At 35.0% G+C, this 26,473-nt stretch overlaps 3 protein-coding genes across 7 annotated transcripts; 2 read left to right on the top strand and 1 right to left on the bottom strand.

Annotated features, from left to right (window-relative positions):
- On the top strand, window positions 1-4,981 carry LOC108458101 (ISWI chromatin-remodeling complex ATPase CHR11-like). 5 transcript variants are annotated; one of them, XM_053019202.1, is made up of 12 exons: window positions 1-435; window positions 594-728; window positions 1,041-1,229; window positions 1,302-1,333; window positions 1,441-1,517; window positions 1,594-1,657; window positions 2,320-2,410; window positions 2,569-2,663; window positions 3,618-3,671; window positions 3,772-3,897; window positions 3,982-4,028; window positions 4,611-4,981. In XM_053019202.1, the coding sequence occupies exons 1-7, from the start codon at window positions 339-341 to the stop codon at window positions 2,329-2,331; spliced, it is 606 nt and encodes a 201-aa protein (XP_052875162.1). In that variant the 5' UTR covers window positions 1-338; the 3' UTR covers window positions 2,332-2,410; window positions 2,569-2,663; window positions 3,618-3,671; window positions 3,772-3,897; window positions 3,982-4,028; window positions 4,611-4,981. The 5 variants fall into 5 exon arrangements, with proteins under 5 accessions (XP_052875162.1, XP_052875163.1, XP_052875164.1 ...); XM_053019203.1 differs by lacking the exon at window positions 3,982-4,028; XM_053019204.1 differs by lacking the exon at window positions 4,611-4,981 and having other exon boundaries at window positions 1,441-1,470; window positions 1,573-1,657; window positions 3,982-4,177.
- On the top strand, window positions 3,074-4,104 carry LOC108459290 (CBL-interacting serine/threonine-protein kinase 9-like). The gene is made up of 4 exons (XM_053018552.1): window positions 3,074-3,205; window positions 3,618-3,671; window positions 3,772-3,897; window positions 3,982-4,104. Exons 1-4 carry the CDS (start codon window positions 3,074-3,076, stop codon window positions 4,102-4,104), a joined length of 435 nt encoding a protein of 144 aa, XP_052874512.1.
- A 15,686-nt stretch (window positions 4,982-20,667) lies between the features above and the next one.
- On the bottom strand, window positions 20,668-23,943 carry LOC108459289 (MDIS1-interacting receptor like kinase 2-like). The gene is made up of 2 exons (XM_017758634.2): window positions 21,618-23,943; window positions 20,668-21,359 (listed from the first exon to the last, which is right to left on the bottom strand). Exons 1-2 carry the CDS (start codon window positions 23,845-23,847, stop codon window positions 20,926-20,928), a joined length of 2,664 nt encoding a protein of 887 aa, XP_017614123.1. The 5' UTR covers window positions 23,848-23,943; the 3' UTR covers window positions 20,668-20,925.
- Between the last annotated feature and the right edge of the window lie 2,530 nt (window positions 23,944-26,473).

Below are 26,473 nucleotides of genomic sequence, written 5' to 3'. Positions count from 1 at the left end.
TAATGGCGTTTTTAATGAAAACGCCGAAAAAAAAAATCAAAATCCCCAATTTTTGATTAGCCGCTCGTTAGTCCCCAAATCCCCCAAATAACTCTCAAAATTTGCCCCCAAATTTCCCATTTCCAGCAACATTCTTTGTCTCTGCATCTTTAGGTTCTTCGGCCGTTTCTCCTTCGTAGATTGAAATCCGATGTTGAGAAAGGTTTGCCTCCCAAAAAGGAAATTATCCTGAAAGTGGGAATGTCCCAGATGCAGAAACAGTACTATAGGGATTTGCTGCAAAAGATCTTGAGGTTGTAAATGCTGGTGGAGAGCGTAAGCGTCTTCTGAACATTGCAATGCAGTTGCGCAAATGTTGTAATCACCCATACCTTTTCCAAGGTGCTGAACCTGGACCTCCATATACAACAGGAGACCATCTTGTTACCAGTTCTGGTAAGTTTAGAACTTATATTTTTTCCTTTTTGGGTCAATTTTTACTTATATTTTTGTTCTACATATGAAAAATATGTCAAGCCTTCACACCCCACCAAGGTTTCATTTGTCTTGCTACCAAAGAAAAGTCTTCTGAAAACTCTGATCGATAATGTCAGGATTGGACCGTTTGCAAAGGATGTTCGCCGGTGCTGGCGGCGCTTTGGGTCATCCGCCGCCGGATTCCCCGACCCTTGATTCTTCGGAGCAGGTCTATATCTCCTCTCTCGCCCTCCTCAAAATGCTCAAGCATGGTATTTTTCCTTCACCCTCTCATTTGCTTATATGAAATTCTTTATCTTTTTATTATTTTTATTTTTATTTACTTCACTACTAGGGTTTCGCCTTTGTTTAAAAAATCACACTGCTTTGATTTTGCGGTTTAGGGTTTTCTTTATTAAATCATAAATGCTATTTTTCTGATTCATCTACTTATCTATGAGAACCGTAAGCTATTTCGCTCTATTTTAGGGCTTAAGAGTTTAACTTTTGCAGTGCAATTGTTTAACTTGATGCAACAATTCTTTGAGTCTGCCTGGTAGCATTCAATTTCTTGTTTTGTGCAGCTGTTAACAAAGATGAGTTGCTTCAAATGGTGAGGTTTGGTGCTGAAATGGTCTTCAGCTCCAAGGATAGCACAATTACGGATGAAGACATTGATAGAATCATTGCCAAGGGAGAAGCAGCGACAGCGGAACTTGATGCCAAGATGAAGAAATTTACTGAGGATGCAATTAAATCCAAGATGGATGATAGTAAGCCTCTCTTGCTCCTTTTTTACTTGTGAATTCATTTTTCAGGCAATTAACATTGCTCTTCTTTTGTAGCTGCTGAATTGTATGAATTTGATGATGACAAGGTAAAATCATTACTCTTTTTTGTGCCTTATGTTTGCATTTTGCTATGTTCGGTGCTTTAGGAGTTCCCTTTGTTAATGGCTGATTTTTGTTTTTATTCTTTTTAAAGGACGAGAACAAGTTTGACATCAAGAAAATTGTAAGTGAAAACTCGATTGAGCCCTCAAAAAGAGAGCGGAAGCGGAAGTAAGTTGGTTATTTCAGCAATCTAATTAAATTTTGCATTATTTGTTTTTTAAAGGGTGCCGCACTTGGCTGTTAGGGAAGAGTCTACCTGGCATTTGCTGATGAGGTACTGTGCTGGCTTTACGGAACAGTCAAAGAGAGTAAGATTCTAATTTCCATTTCCATTTCAACATGTGCTTGAACCCCTTTGTTTGTTTTTGATAGAAATGTATAATTGTTTATAAGATTGAATAAAATCAAGTATCATCAGCACCCTTTTGGTCTGCGATGCCAATACAACAACTTTGCTACTCTGTGGCTTCAACTTCACCACTTTGTTTGTTTTTTGGTAGAAATACATGGTAGTTTATATGATTGAGGAAAATCAACTTGGAGCTAATATTTTGGTAGAAATACATAGTAGTTTATATGATGGAGCTAATATTTTAGACAATGACTGTGTGATTGTTCTTTTTTCTTTTGTTGGATTCAAATGAGGACTACATACTACGTAATTTGTGTAATTTGTGTAATAAAATATACGTAAATATAACATTTATGTTTACTTTTTAAATTCATTAATATATACATTAAGCAATGAATTCAAAATTTAACCTTAATTTATACATGCATTTCAAATTTCAATTTCACGTTGAGGTTACCAATTATAGCATAAGTCATCTGCTGAAATTCTTGGTTAAAATTTCTTTTCTTAAAGGTTTTTTTTTGTTTTTTTTTTCAAGGATATCTATTGTATGGTTAAGTAAATGTTAAGTGTCGTGGTAGTATGATTTTCATCAATTATTATTTTATTTTTCTGCAGGAAAATCCCTAGAGATTTGACAGAGGCATCGGTATCGGGTGCATGGTTGTCCATTGCAACTGCATTGGCTATGATATTTTTATTTGGAATGGTAAACAGCTTTTCTGTTCTTCAACTTCGGTCTAATTTGACGTGGTTGGTGTGTAGAGTTGATTTTTTTTTTATCCAAACAACATTTATCTGACATATTTTTATCTCAGTAGTCGTTGCCATTCCCCTTAATTATAATTTCTGATATATATTTTGCAGGAACTGAATAAATATTTAACAGTCAGCACCTCGACATCTATTATTATTGAAAATTGTTCTGATGGGGACTTTTTACGCATTGATTTTAACATCAGGTGCATTCATTTTTTGTACATTGAATTCATCTGATGTTCTCATTAGGTTGGAAAGCCTTTATGTAGTTAAAGTCTTTAGGTTTATGTGGCAGTGTCCTAGCATACAATCTTGATCTTGGGTCTTAAAGTAACAGTTGTTGTTGGCTTTTTTCCCCCAATTTCCTTTATGGATGCATCATCCTTATCTCATTTATTAAAGATACTAGGAATAAGTTGAGGTAATCTTTGTCCTGTGAGAGTTAGCCTTGTACTTTGACAGCCATCATCATGTTGCATGTCATGGTTGTTTGTCCAGTCTTGTTTAAAAAGTTAAAATATGAAGAAGAAAGAATAGGTTGAGTATATCTATTAGTGTATATATATACATTATATGTGAATGTACATGTACATGGATGATTCCTGGCTGAACTATGATAATAGCTGTTTATTGCTACTATATCGAAGGTCCTAGTGAACTTCATGTCAAATTAGAAGCAGAGGGATTTTTACTTTGCAGATCGAACAGGTGGTTATCCACTGTTCAGTGCTCTGCGACATGTTCTGTCAGTTCTGGACCGCGAAGCGGAATTTTATAGTCATCATGAATTTCAGAGTTAATATTATAGGCAGTCTAATTTAACATTGTAGTAAACATTATATTTGATAATTTTGGATACGATATATAAGAAAAACGATTAAAATACAACATGATATGAACATTTGAAACAATAATTTGTATGACGAAAATGGTAAAATTTCCATATTAAGAAGATATGATGGAATTCGTATGGCGAAACGGTAAAATCCATTTATAAACCAATAATTTGTATGGGAAAATGGTTGAAACAGATGGTCAAGGCATTTAGTTGGCAGTAACATCTTATAAATGTTAACTATCAATAATGGAGGAAAAGATAGAAAGCTTCATGTCTAGTAGTGTAATCTTTTATTTTCTTTGACACGTTGAAAATGTAGGAGGATGGGTTGCTTCACACTGCTTGCGGGACTCCAAATTATGTTGCTCCGGAGGTTTTCACTCATGAACTTAGAAAATAATTAGTTGTATTGCTGCAACTCTTCTTTTTTTTTTTCCCCTTTTTATTTTGGTATCTGATATTTTTATTTTCAGGTGCTCAAAGATAAAGGTTATGATGGTACATCATCTGATATTTGGTCTTGCGGAGTTATTCTCTTTGTTCTCATGGCTGGTTATTTGCCTTTTGATGAGCCAAGCTTTATAGGCTTGTATAAGAAAGTAAGTACCCTTCAGATTTGGCCAATCTGTTTAGATGAGAACTTTATTAAAATTGGTTGAAATTCTGCATGTTCTTTTTGGCAGCGTATAACTATTCTTGAAATTCTACAAGATGAATGGTTTAAGAAAAGGTACAAGCCACCAAAATTTGAGCAAGATGAGGATGTAAATCTTGATGATAATATCTTATATTTTACATGGTTATGATTTAAGTCCTTATTTCATTGATATCTTTATATTTAATCTAATTTTTATTATTTATTTTAGTTTTGATTCTAAATTTTTATTTTTATTTTAATATTTTTAGTTAAAATTTTAATAGAAAATTTATTTTGATAATGAATTTTAAATATTTTTTATATTTTTCATGATTTTTATTTTTTTTAAATTTTATTACCTTTAGCGGCGTTTGTGGGAAGCGCTAAAGGTCATGACCTTTAGCGGCGTTTGTGCGAAAAGCGCCGCTATAGGTCATGACCTTTAGCGACGTTTGTGGGAAAAGCGCCGCTAAAGGTCATGACCTTTAGGGGCGTTTGTGAGAAAAGCGCCGCTAAAGGTCATGACCTTTAGCGGCGTTTTTTTTAAATAAACGCCACAAACTTTAGTGGCGTCATCTATAGTGGCGTTTTTTGCGGCGCTTTTAAATACGCCGCAAATAGTTTTAGCGGCGCTTTTACCTTAAAAAACGTTGCTAAAAGTCAATTTTGCTGCAGTGGCGGTGGAGACGACGGGGGCGCGTGAGCACGTGCAGACTCCCGGATGGAGGTCCGGTGACCCTTCGACTACCTCTCCCCAACTCTCTTTCAGAGAGTTTTTCCTTTTTTTTTTTAGAACAGATTTCAAATGATTTAAAACTAAAGGTTTGGCTTATCTAGCCCTAACAGAACGACGCCGTTTTAGCTTAAACTAATAAGCTTAAAACGACGTCGTATTAAGACTAAGGATCCGCGCGTTGACCCGATTACCTGGGAAGGATCCGCGTGTTTTTAAAGATTGGGTTAATTACCCAATTGGTCCTTCCGCCTTTTTTGTATTTACAATTATGTTTCATTTTATTTTGATTTAGCCCTAATATTTTGTTTCAGTTTTGATTTAGTCTTTACAATAGTAATTTTAAGTCCGAATTAAAACGCATTGCTTTTGGGAATAGGCGATTTGCCCAATGAGTCTCTTTTGTTTTACGCGTGTTTTAATTAGGACCTTAATTCACTTTATTTTTAAATTACCCTGTAATTTTATTGAACTTCAAATTTAACCCTATATATTTATTTCTATTATTATATAAATATAAATTTTATTGTTATTTGCTTTATTTTTATTTTTATATTATATATTATATAATTATTTTATATATTACTCATATTATTTATATATATTATATATTATTTTCACATATATACTTTTATATTATATATTATATTTATTTTATATTATTATGTCATTTTATACTATTAAATATTTTTATCTATATATTGTTATCATTAAAAGTTTTAACTTGTATTATATACTTATTTTTATTTATATGTAAATAATTACTTTACTTATATTCTATTATTACACATTTTGAAGATATTATAACATAATAATTTGTATAATACGTATATTTCATCATTAATCACTTATTTCATATTATTCTAAACTTATTTTATTGTAAATATAAATTCTTTCACATATTTGATATTTTATACATTATTTTTCTAAACCATTATATTTTATATTTTTATATAATTATTATTCTTATAAATATATTTTTATATTATATCATTAAATATCACATTTTTATATGCTCATTCTATTTATCAACCGTTTGTATTATACATATATTCTTTTTAAAAAAAAACTTACGTTTTTTATTATTATACAATATTTGCTTTTGCTTTAGAATTAATGTATTATTGTTATGTTATGTATTTTATATGTTATGTAATATCTTAGACCTTTATAATTTATTTTCAAATGCATTTTTTTAATATATGTGTTAAAATTGTATATCATGCATCATTTGTGTTTAAATATATGTTGAATTATATGTTTAGGATTTTACCTACTCTTCTTAAATATGCATTGTGTTTTATGTATAGTTTTTCTTATTTAAAAATTGGCATGTTTTATTTCTTATATATGTGTTGGTTAGTGTATGATATTTATGCTGTTATGCTTTTACTTACCTATTATTATAACATGTTATCTCGTATGTTATGTTAATATGCTCCTTCATGCATCAGTTTTAAAAACGAGACTTCAAAGTTTTCAAAAATAAAAAGGCAATGCTTGGTGTTTGGAAGCTTCGAGAAAAGTAGTGCCCTAACTTATTTGTAGCACCCCAAACCCGGCCCAGACGTTATGGCTGGATCCGACATGCCACATCGAAGCGTTAAAAATATTTTATATTGTTGATCCAGAAAAACCTACTTAGTGTTTTAAAAGATAATTTCATTATAGGTTAAAGTGAATGGAAGTTGTGCACCAGGTAGGAAACCGGAAAAGAGATGGTGAGTCCATCGGACTGCTTAAGTACCAAGCTCCCTTCGGATCCAATCCTAGACATGCATACCGCCATTGCCACACCTTAACGTCATGGATATTTCTAGGAAACCGATTTGATTAAGTCATTTTTAGGAAAAGTGATTAATTTTGGAAAATACTTTCATTGCGGAAGCTTTGCTTGTTGTCGTGTTATTTTGAAACCAACTGTTGTTTTTGAAAACGCGCCCTAAAGCTATCCAATTTCAACAGTTAAAATAAGTAATACCTATCTTAGAAATACATATTAAAACCATTAAAAATAATTAAACGGCCTTATTACATTTAAAAACCCAAAACATCAAACGTAAATAAAATGATTTCCAATTCACCAGAAGAAAATCAAACTTTCAGAATGGGTGGCCACTCCGAATTCCCTCACAGCTCCAAGCCCACTATGGTTGGGGATTTCCTGCGTGGATGAAAATAAAAAGGGTGAGTTTGGGAAACTCGGTGTGTGGAAGGAAAACCCATTCAAAGCCCAAGTCGACTTAGCCTATTGGGCCTAAGCCCATTAAGGTAATAGTGGTACTGGCTAGAGCCCTTTTCAGATTATAATAAACGGGCCTTAGCCCTTATTCAGATAACAATATGGCCCATAAGCCCATTTCAAAATACATGCAACATCAAGAAACATATGCAAGCCCATTTGAGGAGACTACTCAATCCACCAACCACTACACTCCACCGTACCAATTTCTACACTCCATGTGGGAATAGCTCAACCCACCCACCAAACCCTCCACAGATTGTAGCCTTCTTGCTCGATTAACGATGAATTGAGGCAAAGCCTCCAAGACGTGGACAAGCCACTTTCAAGACTTCCTCGTCAATATCCCAACCCCATGCATCGATAATAACAACATGGCATGCAATAAATAACAACATCAAACATGCATTTAGGTCAATTTAATCCTGGGGTATTTCAAGAATTTATCTACTAGGGGTAAAGCGTAAATTTTTCACTTTTAAAGGTATTTCAATAATTTATCTATTTTAGGGTTTTCATGCATATTCCTACCTTTCACGTACTAATAGAATCACTACCGAAGGTTCTTACCGAATTGGGCAGTTGGCCCATCATTCCAATTTTGGCCCATTAAGCCCAAAAATATCGAGGGCACAAAAATCATTCACTTTGCAGTCCAAACATTGCAGCTTACTAAAAACATTAATTGATTTACCTAACGAGCATTCGCACACTCGCAAATCTACAAAATACTGGGTTTTCGGCATTTCGACTTTTCGACTTTTGCCGATCTAGACTAAGAAAGAGGTGTTAGTTACACACATGCTGCGATGATATGCTAACGAGATCCACACACGAACCGCCTACAATTGGATTACTAACACGTTAATCTAACTATTCAAATACAAACTACGTATTAACCCCTTACGATATTCTACCAACCACACCTACAGATCATAGTAAGCTTATAAGAAATCAATAAGCAACTCATTAACAAATTTTGTCAATGTTTACCACATAATCATAATTTCACTGCAAGTTGTCTTCCCGAGCAACAATCACTAAATCATTTATAACGTAGCTACGAAACTCCAAATCAAGTGCCGTTAATTTTCCCTAAAAATAGAATTATATATTTTCTATCCATAAAATTTTCAGAATTTTTGGTATGACCAATCAATACTAGATTTTTCTTAAAGTTTCCCATGTTTCACTATTTGACTAATCTGACCACTCTTCATTACAAATCAAATTTCTCATTGTACAGAATTCAAAATATGTTCTAGTTTATTTCATTTGAAACTAGACTCATTAAGATTTAATTACATAATTTATTCAGCTTCTAATTCATCTCCCACAATTTATGGTGATTTTCCAAAGTCACGTTATCGTCTGCTTTGTCCCAAGCGGTTTATTACCAAATCACTCTTTCATTCACCTATCTTGCATGCATGTTATTTAAACATGTATATCACCAATCAATCATCACATATCTATGATTTTTACTTAAGCATAATCTCCATTTCATCATTTTAAAGCACAACATGTTAGCCGATTTTTCCTTTAGCATCTAAGGCACATGCATGCTCATTTGTTTGGCTCAACTTCACATATCTTCCATTTTTCATCAAAAGAACATGAAACAACAACCATTTCCTTCATTTTAATTCATGACCAAATGCTCACAACACAACCAAAACCAAAATATGCTTCAAGAGTTAAGGTAGAATCAAGAAGAACTCATGAACATCAAGATAGAAGCCAACTACCATGAACTTACCTTCAATTTTCTTCCCAAGTGACCGAACACTCAAGAGCTTTCTCCTCTCCTTTCTCTTCTAACTTTCAGCTATGATGAACAAAGATGGACAAAACTTTGTTCTTTTCACCCCTTTTTCTTTTAATAAAACTTCATATTTCATCCATTTAATTCTTTAATACAAAAGACATGAAATTCTTATCATGACACCTTACCCTCTTGCATCAGTACACATCCTAACCCCACATGTGACGCATCGTTGTACACAGTGAAGCCCTTCACAGACTCCGGTTGAATCAACACTGGTGCTTCAGTCAATACCTTTTTCAAATGGTCAAAAGCTTTTTGCTGACTCTCAGTCCAGAAAAATGCTACCCCTTTTCTTAACAGTTTCGTCAATGGTGCAGCAATCAGAGAAAATCCTTTTACGAACCTTCGGTAATAGCCTGCCAAACCCAGAAAACTCCGAATTTCCGATACTGATTTTGGTGGCTTCCATCCCAGAACTGCCTCAACTTTTCGAGGATCCACTCTAATTCCTTCAGCAGAAACCACATGACCTACAAAAGCCACTTCTCGCAACCAAAATTCACACTTACTAAACTTTGAATACAGTTCCTTCTCTCTCAGCACTTGTAGCACAATACGTAGATGCTCCTCATGTTTCTCCTCGGTTTCCGAGTATACCAGAATATCATCGATGAAAACAACCATGAATCGGTCCAAGTAAGGTTGGAACACTCGATTCATTAGATCCATGAAAGCGGCAGGTGCGTTCGTCAACCCAAACGGCATAACCAGGAACTCGTAATGACCATATCGAGTCCTGAATGCTGTCTTATGAATATCCACTTCCTTTACCCTTAACTGATGGTATCCAGATCGAAGGTCAATCTTGGAAAATACCGAAGCTCCTCTAAGCTGGTTGAACAGATCATCAATCCTTGGCAGTGGATACTTATTCTTAATCGTCAGTTTGTTCAACTGGCGATAATCAATGCACATCCGCATCGTACCATCCTTCTTTTTCACGAATAGCACCGGTGCTCCCCATGGAGACACGCTTGGCCTAATGAAGCCCCTATCCAACAACTCTTGAATTTGTGCCTTTAGCTCCACCAACTCCTTCGATGCCATTTTATACGGTGCGATAAACACAGGTGCCATTCCAGGCAATAAGTCGATTCCAAACTCCACTTCTCGGTTTGGAGGCAATCTTGGAAGCTCCTCCGGAAAAACATCTTGGAACTCCTTTACAGTCTTAACCTTATCCACTGTCAGTCCCTCCTCTTCCAACTGACTTACAAATGCCAAATAGGCCTCACAACCTTTCCGAATCTACTTCTCGGCTCTTAAAGCCGACACCACATTGGACAAATAATCCCTTCGCTCACCCATCACTATAACCTCCTCATCCTTTGTGGTCCTTAACACCATTCGTTTAGCAGCACAATCCAGGGTCGCTTTATGCTTAACAAGCCAGTCCATTCCCAAAATGAGATCAAACTCTCCGAACGGTAACTCCATCAGATCTCCAGGGAAAATCCTACCTTGAGTTTTTAAGGGTACATCCCTATACAGTTTGTCTACCCTAATCGAGTGACCCAAAGGACTTAGTACAGATACCCCACTCACAATCTCCTCAGAGTGCACACCCAATGACCCAGATATGGCACATGCAACATAGGAATAAGTAGATCCAACATCCACCAAGGCAGTATACGGCATGCTAGAAATAAAAAACGTACCAGTTATGATGTTAGGTGCGTCACCCTCCTCGCGGCGACTAGCAGCATATACCAAAGCTGGCTGACGAGCCTCAGTGTTAACAGTACCCTTGCCAGGTGCCCCACGTCCATGGCTATTGCCACCGCGGCCTCGGCCATGACCTCTCGACGGCGACGGTCCACCTCGCGCTGTTTGCACGGGTTGCACAGCCCTTTGTTCAACCACTTGAGCCTGAGCTGGCCTCTTAGGACAATCCCTAATCTTATGTTCCTTTGATCCACAACGAAGACAAGCCCTAAAACGTTTCCAACATTCCCCCAGATACATTCTACCACAATCTCCACAAGCTTGTGGTCTAACAATACTAACTGGAACCGCTCGAACTGGTTCTTCCATCCTAGCTCTCTTAACATTCCGGTTTGCAGCACCAGTTGGTCCAACATCTCTCCTGAACCGATTTTGATCCCTGTCACGGTTCCTTCGTTCAGCTTGCTTCACCTCTTCGGCTATCTTAGCCTTTTCTACCAGTGCAGCAAAATCGCGCTCTCTTTGCGGAGCTATGATCACCCTTAGCTCATCCCTGAGGCCATCCTCAAAGCGAACACTGTGCTCGTATTCGGTAGAGACAATACCATTAGCATACCGGCTCAATCGCAGAAACTCTGCCTCATATTCAGCAACGGTCTTACCACCCTGGGTCAGGTTCAGGAATTCCTTCCTTCGCGCATCCACATAGCCAACTCCGACATACTTTGCCTTGAAGGACTGCTTAAACAACTCCCAAGTTACCCTCTCAGCTGGGGTACCCTCTCTCACAGTGATCCACCACTGATACGCCTCGTCCCGTAGTAAGGATACTGCTCATTTTAACTTTTGCTCTACTGAATAGTCCAAGTCATCCATAATCCGCTCTGTGGCTTCCAGCCAGTACTCAGCCACATTTGGGGCTACTCCAGATACACCCCTAAAAACTTCCGCTCCGTTGGCCCGGAGTTGCTCAGAAATGGACCCTCTATTCATGGGCCCAATATTAGCTCTGGCCACCCTTTCCAAAACTCTTAACATGGCCTGGGATAGAGCGTTATCCCCCGCAGCCCAATCATACGACCCATTCTCATCCACCGGTGGTGGTCGTGCTACTCCAGCGGGTATGTGTTCAGAAGACGAAGATCCAGCTTGAGTATTACCTCGGTCTCGACCACAGCCTCGATCACGGCCTCGACTACGGCCTCTTCCCCGAGTAGCTCTCGTACTCATATCGATTTATCTGATTACGAATTTTATGCGCTTAGTTTATCGTTTCCACTTATTTATTACGAATATCTTATGAACAGATAAGGTTTGAGTTGTTCTCACGTAACCACGCTTTAGCTCTTGTCTTAGTTTCCTAGGGCTTAGTTTACCCTACATAGTCTCGGTTTAGTAGCCTTTACACTATATTATCTATAGTACTATCTCTAAGGTTTAGTACTAACTACTGATGCTGATTTAGTATATAAAATAGAATAGTATTTACAGCCTTGGTGCCGGGGATTCAGTGTGCCACCTCATCAGTTTTCAGATAAATTCAAAAGATTTAGACTTTTGAAATCCATTTTCCAAACATTTGTGTAAAAAAACAAGTTCGGAGATTATCTCCTTTAAACAGAAATTACAAAAGTCAAATTTTTCCAAAATACCTCTTTTTTGGCATAAAGTTTTGAAAACCCTTTTTGGACCCAATCCACAGTCAAGTTATTGTAACCTGGCTCTGATACCACTAAATGTAGCACCCCAAACCCGGCCCAGACGTTATGGCTGGATCCGACATGCCACATCGAAGCGTTAAAAACATTTTATATTGTTGATCCGAAAAACCTACTTAGTGTTTTAAAGATAATTTCATTATAGGTTAAAGTGAATGGAAGTCATGCACCGGTAGGAAATCGGAAAAGAGGTGGTGAGTCCATCGATTGCTAAGTACCAAGCTCCTTCGGATCCAATCCTAGACATGCATACCGCCATTGCCACACCTTAACGTCATGGATATTTCTAGGAAACCGATTTGATTAAGTCATTTTAGGAAAAGTGATTAATTTTGGAAAATACTTTCATTGCGGAAGCTTTGCTTGTTGTCGTGTTGTTTTGAAATCAACTGTTGTTTTTGAAAATGCGCCCTAAAGCTATCCAATTTCAACAGTTAAAATAAGTAATACCTATCTTAGTAATACATATTAAAACCATTAAAAATAATTAAGCGGCCTTATTACATTTAAAAACCCAAAACTTCAAACGTAAATAAAATGATGTCCAGTTCACCAGAAGAAAATCAAACTTTCGAATGGGTGGCCACTCAATTCCCTCACGACTCCAAGCCCACGATGGTTGGGGATTTCTGCGTGGATCAAAATAAAAGGGTGAGTTTGGGAAACTCAGTGTGTAAGGAAAACCCATTCAAAGCCCAAGTCACTCAAGCCTATTGGGCCTAAGCCCATTAAGGTAATGTGGTACTGGCTAGAGCCCTTTCAGATTACAATAAACCGGGCCTTAGCCCTTATTCAGAGATAACAAGATGGCCCATAAGCCCATTTCAAAATACATGCAACATCAAGAAACATATGCAAGCCCATTTGAGGAGACTACTCAACCCACCAACCACTACACTCCACTGTACCAGCCCTACACTCCATGTAGGAATAGCTCAACCCACCCACCAAACACTCCACGATTCTTGCCCTTGCGCTAGTTAACAGTAAATTGAGGCAAAGCTTCCAGTACGTGGACAAGCCACTTTCAATACTTTCTCCGTCAATATCCCAACCCCATGCATCAGATAATAACAACATGGCATGCAGTAAATAACAACAGTCAAACATGCATTTAGGTCAATTTAACCCTAGGGGTATTTCAGTAATTTATCTACTAAGGGTAAAACTGTAAATTTTTCACTTTTAAAGGTATTTCAGTAATTTATCTATTTTAGGGTTTTCCATGCATATTCCTACCTTTCACGTACTAATAGAATCACTACCGAGGGTTCTTACCGAATTGGGCCCGTTGGCCCATCATTCTAATTTTGGCCCATTAAGCCCAAAAATATCGAGGGCACAAAAATCATGCACTTTGCAGTCAAACATTGCAGCTTACCAAAAACATTAATTGATTTACCTAACGAGCATTCGCACACTGCAAATCTACAAAATACCGGTTTTGGCATTTCGACTTTTCGACTTTTGCCGATCTAGACTAAGAAAGAGGGTGTTAGTTACACACGGTTTGCGACGATATCTTGACGAGATCCACACACGAACCGCCTACAATTGGATTACTAACACGTTAATCTAACTATTCAAATACAAACTACGATTAACCCCTTACGATATTCGCCAACCACACCTACAGATCATAGTAAGCTTATAAGAAATTAATAAGCAACTCATTAACAAATTTTGTCAATGTTTACCACATAATCATAATTTCACTGCAAGCTGTCTTCCTGAGCAACAGTCACTAAATCATTTATAACTGGAGCTACGAAACTCCAAATCAAGTGTTGTTAATTTTCCCTGAAAATAGACTCATATATCTTCTATCCATAAAATTTTCAGAATTTTTGGTATGGCCAATCAATACCATATTTTTCTTAAATTTTCCCATGTTTCACTGTTTGACTAATCTGACCACTCTTCATTACAAATCAAATTTCTCATTGTACAGAATTCAAAATATGTTCTAGTTTATTTCATTTGAAACTAGACTCATTAAGCTTTAATTACATAATTTATTCAGCTTCTAATTCATCTCCCACAATTTATGGTGATTTTCCAAAGTCACGTTACTACTGCTGTCCCAAGCAGATTTATTACCAAATCACTCTTTCATACACCTATCTTGCATGCATGTTATTTAAACATGTATATCACCAATCAATCATCACATATCTATGATTTTTACTTAAGCATAATCTCCATTTCATCATTTCAAAGCACAACATGTTAGCCGATTTTTCCCTTTAGCATCTAAGGCACATGCATGCTCATTTGTTTGGCTCAACTTCACATATCTTCCATTTTTCATCAAAAGAACATGAAACAACAACCATTTCCTTCATTTTAATTCATGACCAAATGCTCACAACACAACCAAAAACCAAAATATGCTTCAAGAGTTAAGGTAGAATCAAGAAGAACTCATGAACATCAAGATAGAAGCCAACTACCATGAACTTACCTTCAATTTTCTTCCCTAAGTGACCGAACACTCAAGAGCTTTCTCCTCTCCTTTCTCTTCTTTAACTTTCAGCTATGATGAACAAAGATGGACAAAACTTTGTTCTTTTCACCCCTTTTTCTTTTAATAAAACTTCATATTTCATCCATTTAATTCTTTAATACAAAAGACATGAAATTCTTATCATGAAACATTTACCTAACCCATTATCATGAAACATTTACCTAACCCATTATCATGGAACATTTACCTAACCTATTATCAATTTGTATCAATTTGTACCATAAATTATGGATATCAAGTGTACATTTTCTCTACAACAACATGATGGCTGGCCACTTCATGTAAAATGGGAGGTTTGTCATGCAAATCCTCCTTTTTTGCACTCCTATTTATTTGGCCACTTCAATTTAGCCTATAGCATTTTCAAACATTTTCACATAGGTCCTATTTCATAATTTCACTCACAAATGACAAAATTAAAGCATGAAATTTTGCCAACATTCACAGAATTCCCGAAAATTGGGGCGTTACATTATTGGGTTGCAACTTTTCTCGTTGAGTTCGAATAGTCAAGTACCCTTCTAAGTTTTTTAAGATTTTTAAAAAACGAGCAACTGTCTTGGAATTTTAAAGCGTTGTGTCCTAACTTACTGGATGTGGCGTTTTGTCGTTTCGAGATAGGGATTTCCAAAAAGGCTAACTTAGTATCAATATTTTGATACAAGTGAATCCCAATTTTCAAAATCAAAATATTTTAAAGAGGATTGTATCTTAAAAATTTTAAATTTCCGACCTTAAAGACATTTGATAATTAATTAGGTACCAATTTTTGGGCGTTACGAGGTGCTAATCCTTCCTTGTATGCGAATCGACTCCCGAACCCGTTCTTTTTATTGCGTAGACCAAAACTAATGAGTTTAAAACAAAATGTTTTAAAGGTGATCCAATCACACCTAAAAAGGTTCGTGGCGACTCCTATTTTTGTTTTTTAAAGTCGATTCTCATTTTCCAAAACTCGATTTAAAAATGGTTTCGACAGTATGAAATTGTGAAAATGTGTGAATATATGTGATTATTAGAATGTTATATTGGTGAAAGAATTATTGAATTGAGAAAATGAATCAAATACCCTATTAACAGTATCAGGCTAGGTCGGATATAGTTGGCATGGCATAGGATTGGAAGAGTTCAGAGATACTTCGACCTCGAGTCGATGAGACACTGGATGTCATTATATTTCTTCGGATAGATTCGATGAGGTACTGGGTACCAACTTTCTTCGGCTAGGCCGATGAGACACTGGGTGTCAACTTTGCTTCGAACTATCCGATGAGGCATTGGGTGCCAAACTGGTGTGATTGGTTGGATCCGTGTATCGGCCAAGGTCCGAGTCTTGTTAATAGGGGTAAATAAGTGAAAAGATAAATCGAATAAAATTGATTGATCAAGCTATTGAAATGAAACGAGAAATTGAATTGAGAATTGAAAATTGAGATATGAGATTGAAAACATGAACCAAAGGTTCATGAAATGATTGGAGCTCGAATTGATGATATATGATGCCATTTGATGAATTGAAATGTGATTTGAGATATATGAATCATATGTATATAGTGAAAGCTATTAGGGATAGTAAGTTGATATGATATAAATGAAATTGACTGTTATTAAAATGGATTAAAATGGAATATGATTGATAAGTGTATAGTTGAATATAGTTTATTGATATTGAATTGTGAATAAATTAAGGAAAGCTATACCGATTAGTAAGTGAAAGAATGGAATAAATAATAATGGATTTATTTAAGAATTGAACAATTATGTTATTGTGTTTATTATATGATTTATATAGAATTTATATGGTAAGTAGTTGAAATTTATCTATGAAATAAATAATTGAATAATTGTAATTGTTAGTATGATCTTAAGTATTTGTTATATTATTAAATGTTCAGATTATAGAAATACCACTGAGTATACCTATACTCAGCATACGGTTTGTTTCCGTGCCCAGGTTAAGTAATGATAGAACGTTGAATCAGCATCCTAGGCCGATTCCTAATTCAATAAGGTAAAGTGTGTTAATTATTGGTAAAGGCATGTACCTAGGATGTCTTGTGTGTGTCTCATTTAGAAATTGTAAATTTAAGGATGAAATAAATAGATTTAGGTTTGGTTATGATATATAATAGAATTTGGTTAATTTGGTATGAAATTGATTTATTTGATGATATTTGATATTTGAATAGAATTAAATATTGGATAATATGTAAATGTTTAAATTTGGCAAATTATGAGTGTATCTGGTTGTGTTGGTATTTATGTGTATATTAATTGTAAATGTCCGATAAGTCCGGTAATGCTCTGTAACCCTATTTTAGGGAGGGTTTGGGGTTAGGGGGTGTTACATAAATATTATGGTTTATCATAGAACTTATCAAACTAACTAATTTCAAATTTTTTTCACTCTACTCATTTTGACCAAACACTCACCCTACTTACCTTTTCTTTTTTCAATTTCTACTAATTTTTTAATGGTAAAATTGTTAGTGAAATTACTACTTTTTTTTGTTAAAACAATCTGAATGCTACTTTCAATACTACTTTTTTTATTAATAAAGTTTTATTGAGAAAATTAAAATAAAAAAGTTTTCTGGTACCTATTACTACAAAATAATACTACTCTATTACTTAGCAACTTGCGGAAACAATGTGGATTGTAACCTCCTTAACTTGGTGTAGACGTTAGACCCGAATTCGAAAAATTACATCGACCATTGAAATAGCCTAGTACGATTGATAACCTGTAAAATAGTCATTTTAAAACATTTATTTATCTTTAGGAAAAAAAACTTAGTCTATTTTTAGAAAACGACTCATGGGATTGACAAAATACGATTAATTTAATATTTCTCGAAAAAGAATAATTACCATTGAAAATTTAGTTAACTTCTAGCTTACTTATTAGATAGAATTTAATTATGACCAAGCAACAGAAAAGTGATTTTTAACGTAGTTTTATTAAAACTATATTTCATGTTTAATAAATTAAAATCATATCTTAAATTAAGTTAAACGTCATGCATGCTAAATAAAATCAAAACTTAAGTTTCATGTCATGATTTAAATAAAATATTACAGTTCCTGAATAAAGGAAAATTTCAAATAATAAATCCAAAATATTTTAATAAATAAACCCAAGACGAGCTTTTCGTATGTTGAGTCTGCGTCCTAACTTGGTGGGTTATCTAAAAAGATGGAAATAAAAAAGTGAGTGAGCTATGAAGCTCAGTCTGAGTTCCATCACAAGAAAATCGGTACAAACAATAGACAAAACATACAAAATATCAACTTCAAAGGATAAACCATAATTAAGTAACCATATAGAATATCGGTAAATCAGATCAATTCATCAACATAATATATCTCAATGTTCAAAGGATAAACACAATTTGAATAGCAACTCGAAATTTTGGTATTTCAGATTAACTTATTATCATAATATCTCAATATTCTCAATAATGCAAATGCTTATAAGTACAATGCAATTTCAATTTCTAAGAAAATGTTCCTATCTCACCTCTACATATCGCAGTAGGAGTTCTCCAGAACTTCTCTACCTTTACACATCGTTGTGGATAAAACCACTCATAGTTGTGGATGAACCACTCATTGTGGATAAACCACCAGTAATAAAAATGGGTAGATGAACTACCGAGTTTTTTTTTTGATAAAACAATTTTTTTTTTCAAACAAGCTACCAGAAGGTTGTGGATGCACAACATGTATGCAGATTGAAGCTACTAATACGGTGTGGTTAAACCACTCAAATGGTGCAGATAAAATTTGCTCAAACGATGTGGATAAACCACTCAACGGTGTAGATAAACTACTCAACTTCCTCCATTCACATCGTCCCACCCCATACAATGCAATATGGCAACCTCAAATAGATTAATATGGTAGCACTTAATTATGCTTTTAACAGGATAATACAATAGCAATCAATATGCTTATAACATATCAACTCAATAGCCAAAAGTCATGCTTTTCATATATTTGGGATAACAGTATCATAGGGCATATCATTCATACGATTGCAAGTATAGATACAATAGTAACATATACTATTCATAATTCATACAAATATATATAAAGAAAAATAAATTTCATATTAATTCGATCAATCAGGGATTCTAATCAATCAGGGATTCTAACATATTTCATATCATCAAGGACCTAATTGCATAATTTAATTCACTAAAACTAGTTCGGAACTTGTTTAGGGACTAATTTGATCAAAACATAAAATTTTAGGTCAAAACTGTAAATTTTGAATTACAAAGGACACATGCCTATGTGACTGGACCATTTGGAAGGGGTACACGACCGTGTGGCTAGGTCGTGTGAAAGACTGTGGTTGTTTGAAAAATCAACCTATAGGGGAGACACGACTGTGTAGCAGGTCGTGTGGAGGGTTCTAGGCCATGTGAGAAGTGAAAATTCTAGGGGTTTAAGGGGACATAGTTGTTTAATAGGGATGTGTGGTCCACACGGGTGGCCTACACGCCCTTGTGGCTGGCTATGTAGCCCTATTCCAGGCTCGATTTTCACCTGATTTACTCGCGAAGGAACACACACTTGTCTCTGGGATCTTGAATGTCATTCCTTGTGCCTAGATATGATCCATGGTACTTGGAATGGGTCCTTCAAACGAGATTTATATGAGAATCAACAATAGTTTCCAAGATTTATCAAAATTATCAAGATTTTTGGGAAAACTCGTAAAAGATTCGTATTTGAGTTGAAAGATTAACAAGAACGATGTTATTTTAGAATTTATGGGTTCTACTTATTGGAAATGAGAATACTTACAGACCTTTGATGAAATTTCGAAGGAATCAATGATAAATTCAACAACCAGTGAAGAAACGGGTTGCACAAGAAATGATTTTGATCCAGGGTAAGTAAATAAATAATTTTCAATAATAAAATAATGTGAAATATGATGAAAAAGAAAAGGGGGAGAAAAGAAAAGATGAAGATATTTATAGATTAGAGGGAGAAATTCTAATTGGAATAAAAGAAATAAATCAAAATTCTAATGTAATTAGGAAATGGGATTAAATAGCTAGATTTTCAATCTTTTAAGTAATTTACCCCTTTTGCCGAAAATAAAATAGAAATGGGTGAAGTTGACATGACTTGAACTTTGGATGTAACAAAAGGAATGAAAAGGCCTAACCAATTAAGTTACTACCCATACTTATTATATTTACACTCTAAATACTATTTATTCTAATGTGAAATTCATCCTAGGTTGCTTAGAAAAAAAAGAGAAGAAATGAGAAAGATGGAGTTTGATCTCAGGGAGTATACTTAATACTTAACTATCAAGACTAAGACTTATTTCTTAATTATTTATTTCATCAAACCCTCTATATTTTGGGGCTTTACATGGATACCCATTTAAAAAAATATTTAGATTCGGTTTCCTCGTGTTGAATAGTTCGCATGAAGAAAAAAATATATGATGTGGAAATAGCATAAGCTTATACAGGGTTGACTATTAGGGATTCAATATAAACACAACACCAAATTTGAGTTGAGCACTTTTAGTTCACAATGTTATCAAAGAGTTAAATTGTGGATACATGTTTTGTGGTTATTCGTTTGGTAAGAGTTAATTGTTGGGTGTTTTCATAATTAATTTATACATGAAAGGATTGGTGGTTTGAAGCATCTTCAATCACTATAATTGATTTATTGGTTGAAGAACACTTGCTATAAAGAACCGGTTTGAACTTGAAATCAGAATTGAGCCTAAAGCTAGAATATCATCATATTGATTTATTAAATCTAATTTTATTTCTGTTTATTTTTACTTTTATTTCTATTTTAATTAATTCTATTATTTTTATTTTAATCAGATTTCATTCTCCAAATCGTACAGACATCGTGGTTACGACAACTACTTGACGCGCAAATTGATTAAACCGAACAGAAATTTTAGATACTATTTAGGTGTATGAATATTGTTCTTGTTTAATTAAATTTTGCTGAATTTGCAACATCCAAATTCGCAACAATCTGTCAAATATATGCAAATATCCAATGATTTTGTTTATACTTTCATCTGTTTATGGTAAAATCATTAGGCAAGGTTAAAATGATTGGCAGAACATGGTTGCTAATCTCCATGAACTTCTGTAAAAGTACTGATTAATAAGACATGATTTCTAAATCACTATTCACTACTAGAAGTATTGATATTGAATGGAAAGACTGGAATAAAAGATAAAATAACGCAAAGATGCCTTGCATTGTTAGATGAAAATCAAGTTGAAGAACTAGCATGAATTTCAACAATTTCCCCCAAATTCTGAGATTGAATTCTGCCTTCATCATCCATATACAAATCATGGTCCTTGAGTTGCAACAGAGAGACAGCTTGAAGACGATCTGCTACCAGTCTTTTCCGGGAAAGAAACTCTTGAGACACACACTTCATTGTTGGTCGGAGCTTTGGGTTCAACCTTAAGCAAGCAAAGGCAATTGCTGCAGCGAAAACAATATCCTTTGCCACTCTTCGATCACTTGGAAGCGATAAGCGTGGATCTAAAATATCACTTAACATCATATTCTTGGAAGATGATGTCGATAGTGACACCAAGAGTTCACCAGGATGCTTTCCCATGAGTGTTTCAAGTGTCAATACTCCAAAGCTATAAACATCGCATTTTTCAGTTACAACCATAGTATAAGCAAGTTCTGCATTGAACAACAAAAGAAAATCAACAGTCTTTATAACAAAAGAACTTCAGCACGTGATAATTCATGGCACTATATCCATAAACTGTTGCTTGTCTTTAACCACAAGCATTTGAAAAATAGCTAATATCCCACTTTTCATTATGATTTAAGAATCGGGGTCTAGTTTTCAATACCTATAAGGCATACTTAGAACCCAAAGTAGATAAAATAGTAGAATAACAAAACAAAAACAGACTCAAAGTTTGGAAACTTGACCTGGTGCAATATATCCGTAGGTTCCAACAAGCATTGTTTGATTAGACGAATCAGGATCAATGAGTCTAGCTGTGCCAAAATCCGAGACACAAGCCTCAAGATTGGAGTTCAATAAAATGTTATTGCTTGATATGTCTCGATGAACTATTGGTGAGTGGCAATCATGATGCAGATAAGATAAAGCACATGCTGTTTCTTTGATTATCTTGACTCTTTTGATCCAATCCAGCTCCATTGCTTCTACATCGTCTGCTAAGACACAAAATAAGCTCCCTCGAGCCATGTATTCATAAATTAAAAACATGCATCGTCTATGGAGACAAAATCCATGAAGCTTCACTATGTTCTTGTGTCGTATTTCTGATAGCATTTTTGCCTCATTCTTGAAACTCTTATCAAAAGCTAGGACCTCTGATTCTCTACGATGTAGTTTCTTTAAGGCAACAATCTTTCCACTTGGTAATTGTGCTCTATAAACACTACCATAACCACCAATCCCAATACAGTATCGGATGTCAAAGTCGTTGGTCGCCTCAATGATATCTTCAAATGCAATTCTTCCATCAAAGTTCAAGATTGAGAACAAATCTCCATTTTTTGTGACATTTGGTTCAGGAATGTTATCTTTGGCTGTGGATCTAAGGAAGAGTAAAACTCCTAAAGCCAAGAAGGCCAAAAAACAGAGAAATGGAAGAATGATTTCAACAATTTTTAACTTGTTGATAGGTGTAGAAGGGCAAGGAGAGAAATCTGGTAGGTTTCCACATAAATACTTGTTTCCCCAAAATGAATCAGATGAAAACTGAGAACTCAAGTATTCTGGAATAGGTCCCTCTAGAGAATTATAGGACAGATTGAGCTCTTCCAACCGCCACGAAAAATCAGGAATCATGCCTGTTAGGTTGTTGTGGCTAAGATCCAAAATGTTGATGTTATCATCGCTATCAAATTGATGCGGTATTTCTCCCTCGATGAAGTTATGACTGAGATTAAGAGTATGACGACCGTAACTGAAAATTTCAGAGGGAATGCTTCCATTTATATGATTATTACTCAAAGACAATATTTGCAAGCAACCCCCAATTTGAGATGGTAAGGGACCTTTTAAAAGATTTGAATCAAGGAACAAATAGCTCAATCTAGATAAATTAGCTAGTGATGAAGGGATCAAACCATTGAGCTTGTTTTTACTTAGATTCAATTCAAACAAATTCTTCAAGTTTCCAATTTCACTAGGAATTGGACCTTGTAGAAAATTTGAATCCAAGTACAAGTAGCTCAATTTGGATAAAGTAGTTAGGGATTGAGGAATCCGATGCTTGAGATTGTTGTTACTTAAATTCAATGCAACCAAATTCTTTAAGTTTCCAATTTCATGAGGGATTGAGCCTTTCAGCTTGTTTTCATTGAGAAGCAATTCAACCAAACTCGTCATGTTTCCTAATTCCAATGGAATGAAACTACTAATTTTGTTTGAAGTGAAGTGTAAAAATTCCAAATTGTTTAAGCCACCCAAAGTTGGAGGAATTGCCCTTGTGATTTGATTAAAGGATAAGTCCAACTCTTTTAAATTGGTTAATTTACCCAAGGCAGAAGGGATAGGACCAGTAATTTCGTTTCCAGATAGGTTCAACAATTCTAAGTTGGTTAAGTTGCCCAAGGTAGAAGGGATAGGGCCAATAATTTGGTTTCCAGATAGGTCCAACTGTTTCAAGTTTGTTAAGTTGCACAGGGTAGAAGGAATAGGACCAGTAATTTGATTATGTGATAGGTCCAACAGTTTCAAACTCTTCAAGTTTCCCCAGCCTAAAGGGATAGAACCTTCAAAAGAGTTATTGGAAAGGCTGAGCCCTTTTAAATGTGTAAGTTTTCCAAGAGATTGAGGTAACTCACCTGTTAGATTATTGAGAGAAAGATTGAGGTACTTAAGGGATGAGAAAGCACCTATTTGAGGCGGGATGCTTCCAGTAAGCTTTAACCATGGACGATCAATGCGGGTGACGCTTCCAGCTTCATTGCATGATATACCTTGCCATTCGCAATGTTCCTGGGTGTGATTGACGTCCCAATGCCACCAGCCAGTTAGGAGGAGAGCTTCTGCTTCCATCTCTAGGGAGGATGTTGTCGCCAATGTGGTTGAACCAGTACCCAAAGTTGGACCAATGGCAACCACGACCGCAATCAAAACATGAAATAGAACAAAGGTAGTGAAATGAACAGGTGAAGCCATCTTTGAGCTTATTTCTGTAGGTTATGATAATGGTGTATGTCAGTGGTTTCCAGCCTAGTAATAACTTAATCCAATTTAAACAAGTTCATTACTTCGGAAGTCAAGGTCTTCCTTCTATCTTTTGGTTTGAGCCCAGTCGATACGGCTTGCCATGAGAATTTTTTGCATGAAGATCATTCCTAGAGACACCCTCAAAAGGTGGTGGGCCAAAGTGAAGTAAAAACTCCACTGATTATATTGTCGACTGTGTTAGTAAACTTGTTCATACACTTTTATGGTCATTGATTTCAAATTAGGTCATTTTAAAATCATGACATTAATGGTATTTTTATTAAAGCAAGAAATTGCTCATAAATCTTTTATAGTTTGTCTAGTAAATTTACTGCTAGTATTATCAACAAAGTGGTTGAATTATGCTAGTATTTCCTCCATCCAAATTCGTTCAAGTTGATTGGTAATTTAAATAAGTTTTGATGCTCTTCCAGTTCGGCAATTAAAGTTAGTAATACGTTGCTTCAGTATTCTAATACACTAGTAAATTACATTTGAAATCATATCTCTTAATTATTTACAATTGATGCCTTGGAAAATACTTGAGGACCAAAACAACTTAGAAAACAAGTAATAACCATTTCCATAAGTAGAAAGGCAAATAGAAAAAATTCCCAAAATCAGTCTACCACTATTCACTTGAAAGTTCAAAGTCTTTGTTAGCCTTTATTTAACATTTGCCTAAATGTTTATAAAAAAGCAATGCTATAAAGAAGTGGCCCCAACTTTACTTGACAAAACTATTTCCTCGCTATTTTGTTTTCAAAAAGAAAAGGGTAAAGTACAAAAATAGTGACCCAATTATTAACTTCATTCTATTTTAGTCATCCAAATATTAATTTTTTCCATTTTAGTCAGTTTTCCCTTGGTTGCCTAACGAAAGTCTAATGTGAGCTTTATTTTATTGGCCTAATACCAAATTTAGCCCTCCAATATTTACAGATTCTAACAATTTGATCCTAAACCTAAAAAATTAACAAATTTAACCTTCAATATTTACAAGATTTGTCATTTTAGTCCTAATTATAAAATTACAAAAAAAATTTTTTAGTTGAAATTGTAGTATAACATGGGAAATGTTATGTGCTACATTGAAAAAATTGGTAATTGTAACACCCTATACTCGACCCGATCACCGGATCCGGGCACTAGATGTCACAAACAAACCATAATAAAAATATTACTTCTAAATTTATTTCGTTAAAGACTCAGATAATGCCAAATTGTAAACTCATATTTATCAAACAGAATTCCTTGATTCAACAACATGATTCAAAAATTTATTTTAAATAAATTCACTTTTATATAAGTACTAAAGTTTTACGATCACTTAGTCCTGCTAAGCTTGTACGTATGCACATACTACAACTTTAAACTAAAATAAAAACAATACACTTAACTAATCCCCCGAGGTGTAGCCTCTCAGGGTGCCCCTCTATATGCATGATATAGTCATGACACCATTCGCATATGACTTGGAAGTGTATGGCTTGATCCCTCCACACGATCCTCAAGTCACTCCTTGACCCTACATTCAAGGTAAAACACATGTAAATTCACATGAACTTAGTGAGAGTCTATACTATAGTGTTTGCAAATGACTTGAAGTTAAATAAATAAATGATTGATACGCATAATTTTTTATCTCCCTATTTATTTTAGGAGGTTCTGTAGTTTATTTGGCAACAACAGCGCCATACGTTCTTCTCAAAGGAAAATTGGCAGACACTTAGGTTGAATCACTTGTTATTTTACTTTTACTACTGTTCTCTTGTGTTCATTAAGCTAACTATTGGTAGACGTATCCACTGACTTAGTCATAAGTGTGATCTCCTAAATAACACTTTCCTCTAGGACTTGACCCTGATCACTTAATTTCAGACTTCATTTTTTTCCTTTTTCTTTTTGACTCATCAACAATAATTATATACACAATTTTTTTTATAGATTGGCAAATACCATTGGCGGATTAGTTGATATCTCGCCACAATTACAAATTTATACCCTAACCTCTTTATTCCATATTGAATTTAATATAGGCTTTCTGTATCACCTCAATAATTCTCTTATTGTGACTTAGCCTGTGCATAAACCCTTCTTTTTAAGATAGTCTTGCTTAATTATACCCCCAATTGTGGCCTAAAATTTGAATTTTGAGTGATATATTAGTACCCTTTTCCTAGTGGTATCGTAATTGTAAGTTAGTCTCATAGGATTTCCTATGTCAGACCATTCTTACTAAGATACTCTCATTAATAAGTAGTTTCTGGTGGATTGTCTCCTTTCTAGATTTCCATTGGTCAATTTCCATATTTGATAATCTCAAGTGGACTTCCCCGTTCTATATGACCTTGACGGACATCCGCTTCCTCTAACATTTCCCGATAAATTATCCTTTTATTTCTAGCGACCTTTTTACCCATGAGTACTTAGGACTTACAATATGCATAATCGTCTCACTTTATCATAGCCCATGCTGGTTTACCTTGTAACTCTAGTGGACTCCTAATGAAGGATACCTATTTGCCAATACCTTAGAGGAAATACCCCATTCTTTTTAGTTATGATCGCATTC

This window comes from Gossypium arboreum, chromosome 9 (assembly GCF_025698485.1).
Source record: "Gossypium arboreum isolate Shixiya-1 chromosome 9, ASM2569848v2, whole genome shotgun sequence".
In the NCBI taxonomy this organism is placed as follows: domain Eukaryota; kingdom Viridiplantae; phylum Streptophyta; class Magnoliopsida; order Malvales; family Malvaceae; genus Gossypium; species Gossypium arboreum.
Note: the sequence above shows the minus strand (reverse complement) of the source record. Positions and strands in the feature narration are given on the sequence as shown.